Source organism: Cydia amplana, chromosome 16 (genome assembly GCF_948474715.1).
Source record: "Cydia amplana chromosome 16, ilCydAmpl1.1, whole genome shotgun sequence".
In the NCBI taxonomy this organism is placed as follows: Eukaryota; Metazoa; Arthropoda; class Insecta; order Lepidoptera; family Tortricidae; genus Cydia; species Cydia amplana.
This window is the reverse complement of record NC_086084.1, coordinates 4,862,045-4,882,685: the sequence shown is the minus strand read 5'-3', so window position 1 is coordinate 4,882,685 and position 20,641 is coordinate 4,862,045. Positions and strand designations below refer to the sequence as shown.

Here is a 20,641-nt window from a genome sequence, read left to right as displayed (position 1 = left end):
TGTATGTAATTAATTAGAATATTAATGCACTACTTTCCTCTTAGTTGTATGCCGAATGTGTCACCGGATCTACAATGCGTTTACGGACATTGTGAAGTGAGTAGGAATATGCATAGAACAGACCTACTTTATATAATAAATTTTATATAAAATATAATGTCTTTATTTTTTCCTTCATAAATCACAGAGTCAATGGGCCTAGGAGGGTTTGGTATGTTTAACCTTTTGGACGCCAATGACCAATATATCCGCACCGTAGGTTCCACGCCAGAGATCGATTAATCGGTCACAGACCACAGAGCAACATCGACCTACGTGCATATACATAAAGTTCAACTTCAATTTTGACACTTCAATAATGTGGCGTCTGAGTGACAGCTTTTGTGTTTGACACGGCGTGAAAAGGTTAACGATGCAGATATAATATACATATGTTTGCCGAATTGCCGGGAGATTTTTACGCCTTCCCGGGCCATGGGTGTCTTTTGCCCTTGACGACCTAGTTACCGAAATACGCACAGCCAGCACAGGGCACCACAGCACTACTTTTTGCTGTCTAAACTATACATATAGGGACCGTGCGTTTGGAGGATCTGCCATCTTGTGAAATATAAACTTTACATTGAGAATTTACGTTAAAGCAGGTGCTGCACCCTACAGTTCACGCACACTAGATAGATAGATAAATCGTTTGTTTGCTGCAACAACACACATTTTACAAATAGGTAGGTAGATTACAAACGCGACGAAAATAAAATATGTACAAAATTAACCAATACAAAAAATAAAAAATACACGAAAAAATGGGTTTACCTGCTATACCTGCTACACACTGTGTGCATTGCAGCAAAAACAAAAGGGCTCCGACTCAGCTATACGCTTCACTCTACAGAGCAAACTACCTTGCCATCTTGTGGTATATAAATTATTAACTTAAGCTTGACATTTCGCGGCACTAACCAGGAGGCTCTTGTGCTGTCCCCTACGCGGTTTAGTATTCCTTTTTCTAAATTAGTAGTTCAATCAACAATATGAACGATGGTAAAAAAAAGACTGAATTATACATAATAGACACTTTGTTTATTGCTTTTTAAATTCCGTTACATCTAAATGTCTTAATACATTATTTATAAATGGGAGCACTAGACAGAACTTTAAAGCTTGGAATGTATTGTTATTAGGTAAGTAGGTATACACTATGAATACTTTTAAACATCTCACAAGCGAAATTTACTAATTAATTATATCTTCCCCTTGTTAACAATAGATTACATGAGACTAATACTGTTCAATAGGGTAAGAATAAGAATGGCAGTATCCAAGGGAATTTATATTTAGTATGGCAAATTGAACACACAACTTACTCAAAAGCAACAAGCACCTAGAGCAGGGGTCTCCAAATCCCGGCCCGCGAGGCGTTTCAATCCGGCCCGCGGCCAGCTAACGCGGAAGCCCACTGTGGTCAACTGTGGGCCTTCGCCTTACGATAGCCGATTTTCCGGCTTATAAAAACCGATGGTGGCCCGCTTGAATGTTTATGGAGGTGTAATATGGCCCCCAGGTAAAAAAGTTTGGAGACCACTACCTACCTAGAGGATGTTTTAAGCAAAGAAAATGTGCAATCCTAATAAATACCTACCGTGCTAAGTTGGCAGCGTTTCGTGATTATTTGCTAAATACCACTTACGCTTAAGACATACTACTATTTTCTAAATTCAGAGTGAAGTTTATAAAACAAATCCCTGTTGGGAGATTAGAAATAGGTGGATATTCTTTATCGCGTGACTAGACTTAAGCTAAAGAGAGCCATATCATGTCTTTAAATAGTTGGCATATTTTTAAACTTATTTTCATTTGTTAAAGTTAAGCTCGAAGAATCCCGTGATTTCCTATCTCTATCGCACGCGCATACCTCCAGTTATATTGCTGTGACATCAACCGCCAGCCTCATGGGCGGAAAAACAGCATAAATGAGTGCGCGAGTATAACGCGTGCGATAGAGATAGACGATAGTAAATAGCGGGTCAATGTTTGAAATATTTCGAGATTTGCATCCTTGGCTATAACCGCGAAAATCGAAGTTCGCAAATTGCGGGCATTTTTCTCTGTCACTCCAATTACGCCTTCATTGGAGTAATAAAGAAAGATCCCCGCAATTTGCGATTTTCGGTTTTCGCTGTAGCCCCTCTTACTTACTTGATGCCAACCCTAAGTGTAAGGCCTGAGTGGACGCTCGAAGCGGAGCGTTCGGCGGGGCGTGCAGCGTGGCGTCGGGCTTACAAGTGATTTGAGCAGCGTGCACTAAGGCCGCTACTATACGTTTGCATTTGTTTAACATGCACGCCGCACGCCCCGCCCCGCTGCACGACCAACTCGAGCGTCCACTCAGGCCTTACACTAACAGAATCTTTTCATAATGTAAGAGAGCTTCATTACTAAGTAATATACTTAATAAAATTAAAGCTAATAAAATATGAGGACATGTTTGGAGTACCCTCTTGTGAATCAGTCGGACCCGCAGATCGGAAGTTGTAGCGATTATAAATTATTATCTTGATAAGGCCTTGCTTGAGTCACAACTGAAAATTAGGTTGGAAGTTTCTTGAGGGTTTGGGCTTGTTTAAGGGAAGTCCAGCATCTGAAAATGGTCAACAAATAAATTACTTGTTTGTTGTTAATAACTAGGCGTTATTGATGAACGCGTTACTGGCCTGAATTAGCTATGAATCGTACTTATGTATTTGTAAGAAAGGGATAAAACATAATTTAACTAAATCAGGCCCGTAAAGTTTTACGAATAAGGCGGTAAGTCATTATGAAATGGATGTTTGAATTTAATCTTTGTACAGTCTCTCCTCGCTCTTCTGGGCAGGCAACAGGACGCCTTACTGTCTTTCACAGGAGGTTGAGGAATGAAATATTTAATGTGTTATTTAAGACTAGGAAGTGCTGCTGGTACTGGTTTTCTATACAAATACAGTACCGGAACCGGGGGAATTCCCGCTCGGTTTGCGCCATACAAATTCAGTACCCTAAGCATTCCCATTTTAAGACTTGAGTATAAAATATCTTACCAGCTGCGGTAGGCATTTCTCAACATGGTCAATGTCAACTTTGTCACAGGACTCTCGTAGTGCCTGGCTCGAGGCACGGAGACAAGTCTCCGTAACCAGGCATTTGGCAACTTCCACAACCAGGGACAACGCATGGTTGCCCAGCTTCGTCTTGTTGTCCTCGAAAGAGCTGTTCAGAAGCTCCTTTATGACGTCCTATTTATTAAAAAAAATTATGTGATTATTTAAAATTCTAGGATCAAGTTAATTTCTGAACTCTACATGGATACACTTGTGTTACAATTACATTTATGTTAGTAAATTTTTGGTTTCGTACTTAAAATTCTGCCTTATACAAAGTTATGCTACACATATACTTAGTATGTGAATTTGGCAATAGTAGAATTGCTGATAGGCACTTATTATAGCATTCATATCTAAACTTGGAATTGCATTTACAACAGTTGAACTGTCTCTGATTCATAACAAGATTCATTGAACCGAGAAATACGAGTTTTCAATACTTTATTATGTATGTTAAGCTTCATAGAGTTTTGTCAATAATATCTACCTGTTTGAAGGTGTTCTTTACGTCAGAGGCCACGGAGGCTGGATCAATGTTGTCGGATTTGTTTTCATTGCTGTTACGAGCCATGGCACACCTTTATTACTTACGTGCCACAAAAATTGCGTAGGATATAAACGCAACACTGAATGCAGCAAAATAATCTAATTCTTAACCTGCTAAAGTGCTAATCCATTGCTAATCGGACTGATTTGACATTGACATTTGTGATACGTTCAGAAACTCATGTACAGAAATTCTGGTGGATTGCACACGCCGCATGTACATACGCATGTTGGGAAACTTATACTTGGTCAAGCAGATCCTGTCAGTAGAAAAAGGCGGCAAATTTGAAAAATGTAGGCGCGAAGGGATATCGTTCCATAGAAAATTTGAATTTTGCGCCTTTTTTTACTGACAAGATTTGCTTGACCAGCTATACTTACGTTTACTTAGTCCTCGTTCGCACGGGAGCTTTTTCAACGCGCGTTAAAAAAGCGCTTGAATCTGTCAGCACGCTAAATTAGATTTAACGACCAAGGCTTAAAATCGAAAATCCAACAACGCTTGATAAAAAGCGTCACCGCTGTCGTGTGAATACTTGCATGGTTACCCATTTGTGTCATTCAAACGCTTTTTTAACGCGCGTTGAAAAAGCTGCCGTGCGAATGGGGCCTTAGAGTTTGGCAAAAAAGAGTAGAAATTTATAAGTGGCAACACTAGTGTCGTCCCGTTTTCTTATATAAATTGGTTTGAAAGGGACGACACGACAGTGTTGCCACTTTTTAATTTCTACTCTTTTTTGCCAAGCTGTACGTTTGTATAATCTAGTATAATCATGAATCTAGTATAACTGGATTGGGCATGAGTGGTGGGGATAACTGACAGAACGGGATAGTCTTATGTATCTTTCAGTAGGAGTAGCAGCGAAAGCGCTATTATTGTTTGTCCTTGTCACAGTCTCACATCTTGTTTTATTCCCCACCGTAAATTGACCACCGTGATTGGTCGAATTCATTTGTTGCCCACCATAATGCGACGCTATGATTGGTCGAATTTATATGTTTTGTCCCTCACGGAGGCACGCGTAGACCACTTCTATAGGATGCTACCTTCTATGAGTATAATGTAGAGTCTGTGCGGAAAGCGGGGCCCAATACATTCCACGACTCTTCTCTTTCCGCACAGACTCTATAAGTATCTATCGTAAGCAAGTAAAAGATGTAGTGCATATTTGTTTTCCATCGTTCGTAGTACTTTTTGTACCGAGACTGACTTAAATAGCAAGACCGTTATGCGCCGTGTGCAATAGTCAGTCTGCTTGTTGTCCTGCACATTCCATCTATACTGGGTCAACCAAATCTTGTCAGTAAATAGGAACAAAAAAAAAACTACACTCATCCATTTCTTTTGTACTAGTATAGATAAAGATAGTATAATTCTCTCTGTCTATGTTTGAAATCAAACAGACCTTTGACACACTATACGTACAGCTTGGCAAAAGAGTAGAAATTAAAAAGTGGCAACACTGTCGTGTCGTCCCTTTCAAACCAATTTATAAGAAAACGGGATATCACTACAGTGTTGCCACTTTTTAATTTCTACTCTTTTTTGCCAAACTAGGAGATTGGCACAGGACCGGGATAAGTGGGGTAATCGAAGAGAGGCCTATGCTCAGCAGTGGGCGATAAAAGTCTGTCCACGATGGGACAAACAATAAGAAGACGTGATTCAAACTTGCAACTATTTAATTTAAAATTATAAAAAAAATACAAAATGTGTATGACACGCAAACGGTCTTGTAGAGATAGGAGTAGGTATTGACAGGTATACGATGATGTGGAGCTATTTTTGACACTTGGTCCGTGACGTCGCTCTACTCGTCCGGTAATCGTATTAAGCGTTCCGTTTCGCGTGAACATTCTCCCCACCCTTGAAAGCTCCTGAAGCTTTCAAGACTCTGCGTCATCTGGGGACGGGAGTAGACAGATGCGGTTGATGGCTCGACGAACTGTGCCTCGAGCTGTGGAAATATCGGCGACTCGAGGGATGCCATCAGTGCCTGGGAAGATTTGTTCGACTCTGCCGAGGCGCCAGTTGAGTGGCGGCGTGAAATCCTCCTTCAGTAGAACAAGGTCATTCGATTTAAGGTCCTTGCATCTGAGCTTCCACTTCGTACGCTGCTGCAATTCGGGGACGTATTCGGAGCTCCAGCGCTTCCAAAAATGCTGTCGAATCTGTTCAAGGCGCTGGAATCTGTCGAGGCGATTTGTGTTGGAGTCTAGTAGGCACGGCGAAGGTAACGCAGTGAGTGGCCTACCTATCAAAAAGTGTCCCGGGGTAAGAGGAGCGAAATCTTGGGGTGATGAGCTCAAAGGACAAAGGGGACGGCTATTTAGGATGGCTTCGATCTGACTAAATAGGGACGATAATTCTTCGAACGTTAAATGGGCATTGCCTAGGACCCTATTTAAATGATATTTAGCGGCTTTAACACCGGCCTCCCACAGCCCACCGAAGTTAGGAGCGTATGCTGGAGAGAAGCGAAATTCAATACCTTTGTTGGCCGCAAAATCGATGATGCCATCCGTATTAAGCTTTAAAAATTCATTGATTTCCTTTGCAGTAGCAACAAAATTCCTACCATTGTCGCAGAAGATTTGTTTAGGTTTTCCGCGACGGGATATAAACCTTTGGAGGCACAAATTAAAGGCGTCTTTAGAAAGCTGACTGACAGCTTCAAGATGAATGCATTTGTATCGGAAGCAAATGAAGATGCAAAGATATGCCTTCGTTATCTTGCATCCTCGGCCTTTACGATCGGTGATTAAGAATGGACCAGCAAAGTCAGTTCCAGTTGTGTAAAATGGGTAGTCAGGAGTAACTCTCTCAGCGGGCAGATTGCCCATTTTATTAGTAAGAGTCTTGCCTCTAAAACGCCTACAGACAGAACAAATATGGTAAGTACGCCTTGCTAGGTTTCTTCCACCTATGGGCCATATGCGATCCTTTATGGCACCTAACAATAACTGTGGTGCAGCGTGAAACAATAGCTGATGCTCTTGTCGAAAGAGCAGCCTAGTAAAGGGGTGGTTCGCGTGTAAAATTATAGGGTGCCTTTTGTCGAATGTATATACTGAAGCACCTGCCAAGCGGCCACCAACTCTAAGAATTCCTTGGGTATCAAGAAAGGGATCAAGAGAGATAATATTGGATTTGCGATTAAGAGTCCTTTTGTCCTCTAATAGCCTTATCTCAGTACCAAAGGATTCGCTTTGGGAAAATTTGACTAGAGTGTCAAATGATTTACTTAATTCATTAACTTGGAGGGGACCAGATAATTTGTTGGTAGGCTGTCTGCAATTGTTGATGAACCTGTTGACAAAAGCTAAAGCTCGTTGTAATCGGCAAAGTTTTGAAAAGTTCGAGAATTGAATGAAAGGTTCCGTGATTGTGACTGTATTCACTTTCAATTCTGGCAACTCTTGCGGGTCTTGCTTGGGGGTGGAGCTCAGCGAAGGCCAGGATGCTTCAGGGCCTTGCAAGAAGGTAGGTCCTTGCCACCAAGCGGAACAGCCGCCGATGCGATTCGGTTCAACGCCGCGAGATAGAAGATCTGCTGGGTTTTCCAAAGTGGGAACGTGGCGCCAAGCAGATACGTCAGTTAGTTCTCCTATCTCGCTAATCCTGTTAGCAACAAACGTTTTTAATTTGTTTGAGCTTGTATTTAGCCACGATAACACGACGCTAGAGTCAGTCCAATAGACATGACGCGATATTTGGCAGCGGAGGGCGTCAGTCACTGTGACGCTTAATTGGGCTGCAAGAAGGGCGCCGCATAACTCTAGACGCGGAATAGTGACAACTTTTATGGGAGCGACGCGACTTTTAGCGCAGAGAAGACGCACTAAAACTCTACCCTCAGCATCTATAGATCGGAGGTAGACAGCCGCACCGTACGCCTTTTGAGAGGCGTCACAGAAGACATGCATTTCTACAGATACGTAGTTGTCAATCAAGACTCGCCTAGGGATCGACAACTCAGAAATGCTACTAATGTTGTCAGCAAACTTCTGCCAAGTTGACTGTATGTCTTGAGGAGCAGGATCGTCCCAATTTAGCCCCAAAGACCACAAGCCTTGAATGATAAGCTTAGGTATGATTGTACAAGGTGAGACGAGACCAAGCGGGTCAAATATTTTAAAGGTTGATGAAAGTATACTCCGCTTAGTTAGGGTTTCGACTTGGTTCATTTCAATAGTGAAGCGTAGAACGTCCACTGATGGATCCCAGTCAAGACCAAGGGTGTCAGTGGCAGCACTGAGCATCAGATTACCCTCGGTGTTGTTGGCTTCCGCAGTGAGTATAGAAGGTAAGTTGGACCTATATTTTCTTAAAGGAAACCCTCCTGAGGCTAAGCTTTGAGAGACAGACTTCTGAATAAAGCGAAGTTGCTCTTCATTATCATGCCCGGTCAAAAGATCGTCGACGTAGAAATCCTTTTGGAGGATGGTTTTTACTAAAGGATCTTGACACTCTTCACCAAGCTGCCAGATGCACCGAGTGCTAAGAAAACTAGCGCTAGCGAACCCATATGTAACTGTATTAAGTCTCAGAGTTCGCAATGGTTGCGACTCGTCATCACGCCATAGTATGAGCTGCAGATTGCGTTGGGACTCGTGCACCAAGACCTGGCGGTACATTTTTTCAATGTCTCCGGAAAGCACAAAGCGATATTGCCGAAAACGGATGAGAATGTTGAAGAGTGAGTCTTGTATTGTAGGCCCTACCATTTGTAGGTCATTTATAGAGAGTCCAGAGGAAGTGCGCGCCGAAGCATCAAAGACAACGCGCAGTTTTGTAGACTCGCTTTTTTCCTTAATAACAGGATGGTGGGGGAGAAAGAACGCATTGGTAGGCCTTGGAATGGTCGAAGGAGAAAGATGGCCAAGTTCCTCATATTCGTGGATGAACTTGGAATAACGTTCCTTGACTTCTGGCTGCTTCCTAAAACGTCGTTCTAAGTGGAAAAATCTTTTCTTGGCTGCATTGTAAGAGTCACCTAAGCAGTCGGGCTCGTCTTTCAGGGGAAGTTTGACAATAAAGCGCCCGTCATCTGAACGTTCGGTAGTTGCGACGAAACTTTGTTCGCACAAACGTTCCTGCTCGGTTAAAGGTTGTTTTTTCTGAGGTAGGCCCTCTAATTCCCAGAATTTAGCGAGTTCGTCATGAAGGTCGCTTGTGCGAGCAAAGTTGCAACGAATCGTGGAATTAGATTGAGTATTAAACTGCTGCTGCTTGGGACCTACGACTATCCATCCTAATTTAGTGCTCCGTAAAGTAGGATTGCCACGTCCTAAAGATTTTTTCTGAGTTCCTAGTATATCCCAAAAGAGGTCAGCACCTATGAGAATATCGATTTGGGACGATTTATTAAAGCTAGGATCGGCAAGTTCGAAGGGAGCTAAGTTGAGATGGCTGATGTCAAAGCTGACTTTTGGTATAGGTTTAGTTATCTTTGACAAGACAGTGCATGTTAATATAGCACTGTAAGAACTTCGTGGAGATTGAATTTCGACAATACAACGATCTACCTTGATACTAACTTCAATGTCACATACACCTTCAAGCTTCTGGGTGAGATTGCTAGGAGTGAGAGAAGTCAAGCCTAACTTTTGCTTAATGCCTTGAGTGATAAACGACGACTCGCTACCGGGATCAAGTAGGCAACGCGCGGTAACTACCTTTTTTGAAGTCGGGTTTACCAAATTGACCAAAGCCGTTGCTAGTAGGCCTTTAGACGGGCTTGGCACATTCAACTTAGAAAGGTTGGCTTGAATGGCATCATCACTAGCCTCGGTTTCTTTGTGCAAGAGTGTGTTGTGACGTTGTTTACATGAACGACAGGTTCCTGGCAACCTACAACGTCGCACGTCATGCCCTACTCTCAGACAGTTGTGACATAATTTTAGAGTAGTAGCCTGAGCAAGCCTGTCCTCGGGTGATTTGGCCTTGAAAGACGCACAGTCGAAAATTCGATGCTCTCCATCACAAATCACGCAGTGAAGTGGTTTGGAACCGGAAGGTTCACTGGTATGAGCCACGAAGGCTTTAACACTAGGCTGACTAGGTTTAGACCGCTGCGGTAAAACAGGTACGTCTGGTTGGCGCTTAAATGACTTGTCCTGTTTATTCCGCTGAACGGTTTCAAGGACGTCTGCACGACCTTTTAGAAATGAATGAAAATTATCTAGCGTAGGCATGTCCGCGAGAGAGTTTTTGTGCTCTTCCCATTTTACACTCGTGGCGGTGTCCAATTTTGACGTCATCATAAAAATTATCAACGTGTCCCATTGGTCTACGGGCTGACCTAAAGTCTTGAGAGCACGCAAGTTCTTACAAACGTGGTCAACAATATACCTAAGACTCTTATCAGACTCACGCGTGATAGGTTCCAAATTAAATAATGATTTTAAATGATTGTTGACTAATTGACGTTTGTTGTCATATCGTTCGCGCAACAATTTCCACGCTTCGGGATAATTTTGGTCAGAAACCTCTAAATTACAAATCACTCGAGCTGCCTCGCCCTCTAAATAGGAATTTAAATAATAGAATTTATGTATATTTTTAATTTTATCGTTATTATGTATTAAGGAGTGGAAACTTTCCCGGAATTCTAGCCAGCGGTAATAGGTTCCGTCAAAAGTGGGAATTTTTATGACAGGGAGACGAAAACCCATAAGATCCCGGTCAGCGTTGTGAGGGTTGGTCGCGGTTGAGTCGTACTCACTATCACGATCGGGGTTGCTACGCTTATATTTGTCTAAAATATCCCGGGCCACGGCAATACAATGGTAGAAATCTTGTTCGATTAAATCCCGTTCAGTCAACTCCGTGCTTAATGTAGCTTCATTTAATATTTCGACATCATCTTGCAATGCCTCAAAGTCCTTAAATAACGCTTCAAAATTATTTAATTTGCAAGCTAATTTGCCAATTTCCACTGGTGAAATAGTATTATCCAGTGGCAATGTAGTTAGATAATTCTTAAATTTAGTTAAACGTCCTTTAATCGAACTACGTTTTACCAACAATTCCCTTAAATCGCTCATAGTAACAATGATATTAACAAAGTAGTACTTGCAAAAAAAAGTTGTTTACTTGTAATGAATAATAGGCATACGCTCGTTCCTCGATCTGCTGATGCTGCAGTCAGGCTGTGGTAGGCGAAACTGGCCCTTAGTAGCAGGCGGTCGGTGACGAGAGATGCACGCTGCGCGAGCGCTCGAGGATAGGGAACCAGCGGTGCAGTAATGCTGGAATAGATTGTTGAAAATATATGAGTATCTAGGATGCGTTATGTACCTAGTTTGTGCGAAAGGCAGGTTTAGTGAGTGACTATGTGAAATAACACTTTGAATCCACTATAAATATAGCGAAAAGGAAATAATTAAGTTATGAAGTGTAGCAGTGCAATTGTTTACAATAAGAAATAGCTTAATTATCGTTTGTACGCGTATAGATTAGCTATATAGGCGCTTAGTGTTTGCTATGATCTATAACGACTATAACGGTATAAATTAAATTTTCGTGTTTAATTTAATAATAGAAATGTTCGATAAATAGTGAATTTATATAAGTGATAGTGGCGAAAATGGATAGCTAAAATGCTTGAAAATGTAAATGAAGTGGCTGGTTACGTGAAAGTAAATTTGACAGCCCAAAGCAAGTGCAAAGAACTAAGTTCTCGATTCTAGTCAGATCGAAGCACTAGTTAGAGGGAAGGAGAGAAAAGGAACGGTCTCACTTTTTATCTAGGTGAACCAATACTGCGGTGCTGGTAATCCGTTGCTGGCCGGCTGGTCCCGGTGAGTCCAAGTTGTCCTTTCAAATAGTCCTTGTAGTCCTCCGAAATTGATAAGCTCGACGTTTGCCTCGTAGCTCGATCGTTCTTCGTGTGTAGGTACCGGGTGAGCAGGGTGGTAGACTGGGCCTTTGTAGACTTGGCTGGTAATTCAGTTGCGAGTGCCCTTCAATTGACCTTCTGCTCGCCGTTGTCCGATACAGTGAATTTGTAGTTCTCGTCCTGTCACGGTTGCCAAATTCGTCCACGATGGGACAAACAATAAGAAGACGTGATTCAAACTTGCAACTATTTAATTTAAAATTATAAAAAAAATACAAAATGTGTATGACACGCAAACGGTCTTGTAGAGATAGGAGTAGGTATTGACAGGTATACGATGATGTGGAGCTATTTTTGACACTTGGTCCGTGACGTCGCTCTACTCGTCCGGTAATCGTATTAAGCGTTCCGTTTCGCGTGAACAAAGTCTGATATGATGATGATGACGACAATCCAGCTACGTAGGATATTATATACTTGGTCAAACAGATCTTGTCAGTAGAAAGTCTGCAAATTTGAAAAATGTAGGCGTGAAGGGATATAGTCCTATAGAAAATTTGAACTTCGCGCCTTTTTTACTGACAATATTTGCTTGACCAGCTATATGTAGCCCAGGAATTTCGAAACTGTAAATGCAATAATCGATTTCCAAAAAACCTCAGTTTCATTGAGCATAGTTTCCAAATAAACAAAACAATATCAATAATTATACCATTATAATTACGCAGTAATAAATAATCTTAAATTACTTTTAGCTTATTAACTTATCATCTGTTCATTGAGCACTAAAAACTCTAACAAATACAATATTCGTTCCCTAACATCATCCAAGGATTTTCCTGGTAGGCTCTCCGAGGCTAGATCCAGAACCTTTTTCTGCTCAATAATTTCCAGAATAGTTTTATCCTTCATTTCTTCTGGGGTCAAGCTCTGCTTCAATACTTCTAGAAGTGTTTTATCTTCGTCTCTTTTCCACTCAGGGGCCTCGGTTTTGACTGAGTATTCGTCTTCTGACATGATCATCATGGACATTTCGGATTCGGAGTAATCTTGGACTTCGGCCTTGGCTACGGTGAGGTTTGGTGTGTCTATTATGATTCCTGATACAGGTTCCTCCTGAAATAGATAAAACAAGGATTATAAATATAAATTCTAAACATTAATACAGATATACAGATCTTTATTGGTAAAACTAACTACATTTTACGAGTCATTCAATCGTTCTTAAAAATAACAATATTATTAACATTTATAATTTAATATTATATTATAGATTTTTTGTATCAATGATCGTCTCGCATACACTCTATGAATTCATCTATTGAATAGTATGCTTTTTCTATAAGTAACGATTTTAGCTTTTTGTTAAATATTGTGTCACTTTTCGCTTCCTTTATATAAGTCGGTACAGAGTTATAAAGAGTTGGTCCCATGATATTTAGTGACTTTCGTGACTTCGCGAGCCGGCATTTGGGAGCGCGCAGAATAGGCGGGTAGATCCACTGGATTTATACAAGTGTATATTTCTTCTGGCATACATACACGCGGTCAATATATATATACACAGCAGCGTTAATATTTTGTTTTTTGAACAGTGATTGTGCAGGATAGTCAACAGGTTTGCCATCAATAATACGAAGGGCGCGTTTCTGCATTCTAAGCAGTCTATCGCGATCAGCAGTAATGACCCCTATTTATTATTATTCTCTTTATTTCACTTAGGTCTTAGGTTAGGGTTTTACAATGTGAGTATAAAAGTACAATATAAAATCACTTATAAAACATTACAAAAATATACGAAACGTTATATAATACACACATTATAAAAAACCTAACCTAGAGTGCCGCCGGCAGCGGGGCAAGGCCCAAGCTGCTGGTGGTCAAGGACGCAGAGTCAGGAACCGACGTACTATACGCGCCGTGTCCAAAATTACCGCCTTCTACATCTGATCATTGATCCAACCACCTAGCGAGAGTCTAGATGTTGGTCGACTCTTCTTAAATATTGTTAGCAACAATGTGCGCGTTGATTTTTGTTCTCAAAATGGATGTAAGGAGCTTGTAGAGCGTAGGCAAGCACGTGATGGGTCTGTAGTTATTCGCTTCCATCACTTCCATGGTACTACCGGACTTAGGGTCTCCCCAAACTTATCGACGCGGATTCGGCGAAAGCCGATAGTAAACAGCATAAACAGGTAAGGTTCGGTTCGGCTCCGTTCGGCCGTCGACGGCCGACGCATCGGCGTCTTTTTCGCTCTTATTGCGTGGACATAAAGTTTCATTTCTATTGGCATTGCCGATTCCGCGTCGATGAGTTTGGGGAGACCCTTATGGAGCATGGAGCAGGAAAGTGACACCAGTTAAGGAAGGTCGGGAGAGAACCAAACTCGAGGGCTTGTTGAAATTGTGCGCGAGTGCGAGCCATTTTAGCCAGAAGTTGTACAATCCATCCGGCCCGGGACTTTTCCAGTTCTGGGCCGTGCGGATGGCACAACTTACGTCATCGGGGGTGATGGTGACTGCCACTCACACTCGACAACATACATCCAACTCCCCTCGATGTATCCGACAGGCACCGACCAGATGCTACGCCAGAAGTCAGTCAAGGCAGTAGCATCTGGCGGCTGCGTGTCGGACACCTTCCTTTGGTCACTGGAAAGGACGATTCTGCTGGAATCACGCTCTCTGTAGCGGCGAATACGGTTTGCCGATGCATAGACTTTCTGTTTAAGAAAGTTGATGCGCTCCGTGACATTTTCAATATAGTCGCGGGCATTACTCGGGGGCGGTTGTTACCCCCCCTAAAGCAGATCAGCTTTGCAATAAGAGTCCTTAAAGAGCTGATACGTCGTTCGATCCGTATTTGCCACCTCCGTCGGTCCTAGGTGCCAGTTCAGAGTCCGGAAACTTAACTCGTGCAACATGGCACGCCGAGATGGCTCTGCAATACATGATCGCGTGCGTATCATCTAAATCTTGACTAGTCCACAAATATGGCTCTAGCAAAGCATTTAGGGCTCCCATTATCACTAGATTGCGTCTATTCATAGGCAAACGTGGTAATCGTGGCCTAGTGTTGGGTGTCGAGCGATACTGCGTATTCGCCTCATCCAGAGTCCTCAGTCGCTCATTGGCTGTACTACTTACACTCTGCGCGATCTCCTCGTCCGCGTTGAGATCCACCCGCGGTGCCCCCGGTCACAAAACAGATACAGTACAGAAATCAATCTACATACAAAGTGCGCTCGAGCAACGCACACATAGACACTGCTCACAGACACGATATCTCGGACCGGTTGGGACCAGTCCGAGCGCGAGTGCCATCCGCTTGAGACACGCGTCTGTGAACTTTTTTGTGCAATAATGGAGAAACAAAAAAAAGTTATTATAACTGTTCAGTGGACGGTTGTTTAAATTCAACATTAAACTGTGAATTGTCGTTTTTTAAGCTACCAGTGGTTTCAGAGAGGTAAGTTATTAGGTAAGTAGGTATCTGCTTGTAGTTCGATGGTTCGTTTTAACGTTAAACAGAACAGTTAGGTAGGTAGGTAAGCACCCCGCCTCGGCCACTACTAAATACTACGAGTGCCACTACCACGATAGTTTTTTGTGCATAAGTCATAGTTAACAACCCTAGAGCGACCGCCGAGCGTAGGTATGAAAAGTGAAGTACATACATGTGATTGACTTCTGTACTGTATCTGTTTTGTGCCCCGGTGCCTGGTCGGGTACCGGCACCGGATCCGGCAATATCACGGGCAGGTCCCGCGCCGAGGCGAAGGCCGCGCGAGCAGTGAGAGCCTCCAGGCGAAGCCGATCAAGTGTCAAGTCATCCAACTTCTTTAGCCGCTGGATGACTCGCACCTGATCCGATAGCCGTTGCGGAGTAACGTCGATGGTTGGCTCAAGGGCAGGGATGTTGCGAACATCCGCATCCGCATCCGCAACCGCGGAACTTCCGCATTATTTTCAACATCCGCATCTGCATCCGCATCCGCATAAAATCGATGCGGAGCTTATGCGGATGCGGATGTCGAACAAGTCGGTACAGGAACGTCTTAGCGGCGGCGTAAGTGCTAGGTAATTTCGTCATTACCTATTACGAAATCGTCTAGATCCAGAAAAGTCGGCCAAGTTACTGTTTATTAAATATAACGCACCTATATTCTTGCTCAAATACTAAACGTTTCGTTTTTTTTAATAAAAAAAATACTAAAAATGTAATATTTGACGTTTTCTAAGTACCTAATCTTGACATCCGCATCCGCATCCGCGGATGTGAGCCTTTAAATATCCGCATCCGCATCCGCATCCGCGGATGTCAAAAAATTTGCATCCACAACATCCCTGCTCAAGGGCCTCAAACAGTGGAAGTATTCGGACACGGTACGCGGATAGATTAGTTCCGCCCTCTGTAGCCCGATAGTAGGCGCGCATGACGTTCAAGTTCATGGTTCAATCATAGATAGGTTATACTCATACTTGAGGAGCACAAAAAAATACTTCCATATTTATTTCTGTGCCTACGAAGAAATTTGTTATTTTTGATTAATTTTCTCATTCCATCCATCTTTGTCACACTCGTTAAACATAAGGTCGTCTCTTTCTCTTTCAGTGTGCGGGAGCTCGTTAACACGTACACATTTATCGCTTGTCCAGCCGCGTCTAAAGGCAACTTGTCCAATTTGTCACAAGTTAAGCGCTTCAATTTTGGAACGCCTATAACCTATCTTGAGTTATAAATCATTGGCAGCGGTGGCAAATCACTTGCAGCCAGCCTATTATGGATAGCTTTATCCATCTTTATCCACGTGATAAAATAACTGTCACTGTTTAACACCGTGGGAAAGAAAGTGACGGACACCGTTTTATCACGCTGTCACGTAGACAAGAACGACCATCATATCCGTACTGGTGTCGGGCGCCGTGGCGAATTCGCCCGACAATTGTTGCGACCAGACGGACTAATTATTAGATTAAGTTGAAGAAAAATAAAACGTTTTTATTGCCTACCCCAGTGGTGGGAAAAGTACGGCCCGCGGGCCAACTCCCGCCCGCGAAACCATTGAATCCGGCCCGCCGCGGATACATTCAAATAATTTGTATATGGCCCGCGATGATTATATTTTGGGGATTCACCCCTTATGAAGTAAAATATTTGAATACATATAGATAGATGAATAATTCATTTGAAATAAATATATACTTATATATATATTAATATTTTTGTTTTTTTTTTTTTGCTGTAAAAAAGCTTGAGAAGTTTCAAGAGGTAGGCCCGAATTGCAGCATAATTGCACTTTTATATGTATAAAACCGTAAAATTTTAAAATTTCCAGTTTTGCTGCAATTCTGGCCCTCCTCCGAAATTTCTCAAGCTTTCTGGCCCCCCATGAAAAAAGTTTGCCCACCACTGGCCTACCCTATAATCTTTAACCTTTTGGACGCCAATGACCGATATATACGCACCGCAGGTTCAACGCCAAAGACCGATTAATCGGTCACAGACCACAGAGCAACATCGACCTACGTGCATATACATAAAGTTCAACTTCAGTTTTGACACTTCAATGACGTGGCGTCTGAGTGATAGCTTTTGTGTATGACACGGCGTGGAAAAGGTTAAGGAGTATTAATTAGTTCTTGATACTATTTGACAATTCTGTCAACTGTTAAATAACATAACCAATGCCAATAGCTACCAGGTGGACACATGGTCAATACAGACAGATTAATTAATGTTTCAATGTACTTACTGTTTTCATATCACTGCCTTGTGTTTCGTTTAATTCTTCGGGATTTTCATTAATTATTAAACTATCATTTCTTGAGTCGTCATCACTGAAACAAAAGTCGTAATTTACGTACAATTATTCAATATTTAGAAAAAAATCGAATTAACCATTTTGTACTGATGTTAATCCACAACAGTTCTTATTTATTTATTTATTTAAACTTTATTGCACGATACAAATTGTACACATGGCGGACAGTTCTTGCAAATTAGATGTACACAACTAAGGATGGTATTCCATATGTCCAATATCTTGGTCCAATGTGCATAGCGTCTCACATTTTGCTTAATGACAGAGTGAGACGCAATGCACATTGGACAAAGAAATTGGACAGGTGGATTACCACCCTAAATCTTTTAATGGCTAATACTTATTGACTTTTTATTTAATTTTGATATCAGTTTTGTAATTTTGTTGCATTCAGACTACGTTGATTTTATAATGTTTTTTTTTATCATACCTGGCAGAATGATCAGCTTCATAGTCCATTTGTGACTCGTCGAATACAGACTCTTCTACATTATCTGTGGTTTTATCATCGTCTACCTCCATATTATCTGTGCGTTGCTCTAATCTGTGCTCCACATTATCTGTGCCTTGAGCCTGTTTATTGTCTATGGTTTGTGGTGCGCTATTCTGTACGTTATCTGTGAGTTGTGTTGTTTCATCTTCATCTGAAACTAATGACACTACAGCGTTGTTTTCTATATGTGTAGATGGGCCATTCTTTTTCGCCAAATTGCCCTTAGATCGTAAAATTCTACTACTCTGTTCAGGGACAGCATTATCTTTCCCTGTATTCTTTTTAGTATTATTCGGTGTATTTATTACTATTTGAGGACTTTGCGCTGGTGTGCTTTTATTTTCTTCACGGATCGGCACTTTATTCTGATCCTTTGGGTCAAGTCTGCAAATAAAAGTACAAAAATGTTAATACTAGCACAGAATAAGTAATAGTATTATCATACAGAACGGCCACGCACCGCCCCGCCCCGACTCGCATTACCTCGCCCCGCGACTGGCCGCGACATTAATCTGGCGGACTTCTGGCGTACTCTCAGTAAAGCGACTTACCCACACATACACAATGACGCGTGTACAGACGTGCCGCGCACACATATAAACGCAAATGATTTTTGATGTATGCCCTGTGATACTAGTTACTATAGACAATTTTGGCTTTATTCATAAACCCGTTACTGGCCTGAATCAGCTATGAATCGTTTGTCTTTATCTGTCATGTTGACTTAATTGACTTATGTGTTTGTAAGAAAGAGATAAAGCATAATTGAACTAAATCAGGTCCGTAAAGTTTTGTGAATAAGGGGGTTTGTATTTACGCGGTAGATCTTTTTAATACACAGTAAATTATTAAGTACATTATCTCTTTCTTAAAAAAAAAGTACACAAATAAATAAAAGACAAAACACTCAGTCAAAAATCCCATCCCGCGTCATCCCAGGCGCAAAGGTGCCCAAGACGCTCGCAGCATTACCGCGTTGAAGATAACCTCTGCAGCAAGAATGGCCCGGAGCTGGGATCAAGGCTTCTATTTAGTAAACGCTCAATATATCACTACCTACATAGTATAAAACAAAGTCGCTTCCCGCTGTCTGTTTGTCTGTCTGTATGCTTAAAATCTCTAAAACTACGTAACGGATTTTGATGCGTTTTTTTTAATAGATAGAGTGATTCAAGAGGAAGGTTTGTGTATAATTTGTTAACCCGTGCGAAGCCGGGACGGATCGCTAGTTAGTTATAAAATGTATAATATATTTGGCTTATACTGAGCTTATGCTAAAGTTGGGTTAGTATCGTTTACCAGAGTCACAGAATAAATAATAGTACTAGGTACAGACGACTCACTCTCTAACAAAACGCGTCTGTTACGATCAGCACAGATATGGCCGCTAGGTGGCGACAGCGCCACGCGCTGCTTATGGCTTTCCCCAAAATTGGGGTCGAACGGATGTACTTTTAGCTACCTGTAGCAAAGCGACGAAATCGCGGAGTGAGACACGCCTGCTTATACTGAGCTTATGCTAAAGTTGGGTTTGTATCGTTTACATGGGTTATTGGGTCACTCACATTGGGTTAGTGTGCGGGAACAGGGAAAACACGTATTCTGCCAGTGACGGGTACCCGTCACACGAGTCAAGTATCCGGGAACAGATGTCACACGCGTTTCGACGTTGGACCACTAGAGTGTTGTACACGCAGTCTAGGATTTCGTATTTACGCTTCCTGCATGGTACTACCTCCTGAAATAAATATACGAAAAAGTCATCATTTCGACAAAAAAAGTGTACTTTTTTTTTTTACTTAAATAACCAAGCATATAAATCAAAGAGTCATTTGGTTTAATAAAATAAGAACTTAATATTTTAAATATTTCATGACCATGGGGCTATTCATAAATTACGTCATTTCAAATTGGGGGGGGGGGGGGGGTCTAGACATAGGTGATGGTAGCATGACGTAGGAGGAAACGAGGAATTTTAGGGAGGGGGGATCAAAAATCGTCAAAAATAGATGACGTAATTTATGGCAGTTTAAATTCAGATACGCGCAAAACGGTAGCCGCCATGTAAGTATGTATATTTCTTGTACAGTCGCCATCATATATATCGGAGCGGCCAATGCGCTCACAAATATCTGAACACGCCCCTATTGTCAGTGCGTTAGAGTGCGTGTTCAGATTTTGTGAACACCTTGGCCGCTCCGATATATCTGATGGCGTGTACGTAAAATATACTATTAATATTTACCTCGACCTTCTTCATCAAGCCCGTAAGGCACTCCTGGTTAAAATAATCCGCGTAATTTCCAATCTTATCGGCCTGTTCCATCGTCAAAAACCCCAAGAACTCCTTATAAACGTCCACTCCCTCTGTATCGAGTATTTTCTCTATATTTTTCATGAATGTGTAGATGTTGTCAGTGTCAGGGTTGAACTGAGCGATGGTGGTGTATAATCTTTTTTTAACCCACACGCTGCGCGCTACGTTGGAGCGCATGGTTAGTTTGAGCTGGAATGATGTGACGGCAGCTGAAATGTTAGATTTATTTAAGTAATAATATAATAAAAACTGAAGACATACTTATTAAACTAAAGAAGCTTGTAGTAAAGGAAATCCTAAGAAAAATTGTGTCTTAAGAGTTTGACAGCTGAATTATATTAAATAATACATAATCAGGGGTCGGACAAAAAGTGCGGATGACGTCAAACCACTTATAGGATGATTTCAAATAGTATTTTTGATTTTCATAAACAATTATCACTTATCATTTATCAACCTCTTTATTAAACGATATCGCC

At 41.7% G+C, this 20,641-nt stretch overlaps 4 protein-coding genes across 4 annotated transcripts in view; 1 reads left to right on the top strand and 3 right to left on the bottom strand.

Annotated features, from left to right (window-relative positions):
• Window positions 1-20,641, top strand: part of LOC134655417 (bis(5'-nucleosyl)-tetraphosphatase [asymmetrical]) — a 54,733-nt gene that overhangs the window by 12,726 nt on the left and 21,366 nt on the right. The window lies entirely within an intron of this gene.
• LOC134655420 (centromere protein X-like) lies at window positions 2,509-3,768 on the bottom strand. The gene is made up of 3 exons (XM_063510888.1): window positions 3,625-3,768; window positions 3,075-3,269; window positions 2,509-2,638 (listed from the first exon to the last, which is right to left on the bottom strand). The coding sequence occupies exons 1-3, from the start codon at window positions 3,706-3,708 to the stop codon at window positions 2,621-2,623; spliced, it is 297 nt and encodes a 98-aa protein (XP_063366958.1). The 5' UTR covers window positions 3,709-3,768; the 3' UTR covers window positions 2,509-2,620.
• On the bottom strand, window positions 5,385-8,100 carry LOC134655273 (uncharacterized). The gene has a single exon (XM_063510723.1). The coding sequence runs from the start codon at window positions 7,944-7,946 to the stop codon at window positions 5,571-5,573; it is 2,376 nt and encodes a 791-aa protein (XP_063366793.1). The 5' UTR covers window positions 7,947-8,100; the 3' UTR covers window positions 5,385-5,570.
• Window positions 12,227-20,641, bottom strand: part of LOC134655338 (uncharacterized) — a 28,404-nt gene continuing 19,989 nt past the window's right edge. The window contains exons 24-28 of the mRNA XM_063510788.1: window positions 20,091-20,371; window positions 19,411-19,583; window positions 17,783-18,229; window positions 17,284-17,368; window positions 12,227-12,643 (exon numbers count right to left, since the gene is read on the bottom strand). Coding sequence (XP_063366858.1) covers window positions 12,287-12,643; window positions 17,284-17,368; window positions 17,783-18,229; window positions 19,411-19,583; window positions 20,091-20,371 — 1,343 coding nt within the window. The 3' untranslated portion in view covers window positions 12,227-12,286. The remainder of the gene's footprint in view (window positions 12,644-17,283; window positions 17,369-17,782; window positions 18,230-19,410; window positions 19,584-20,090; window positions 20,372-20,641) is intronic.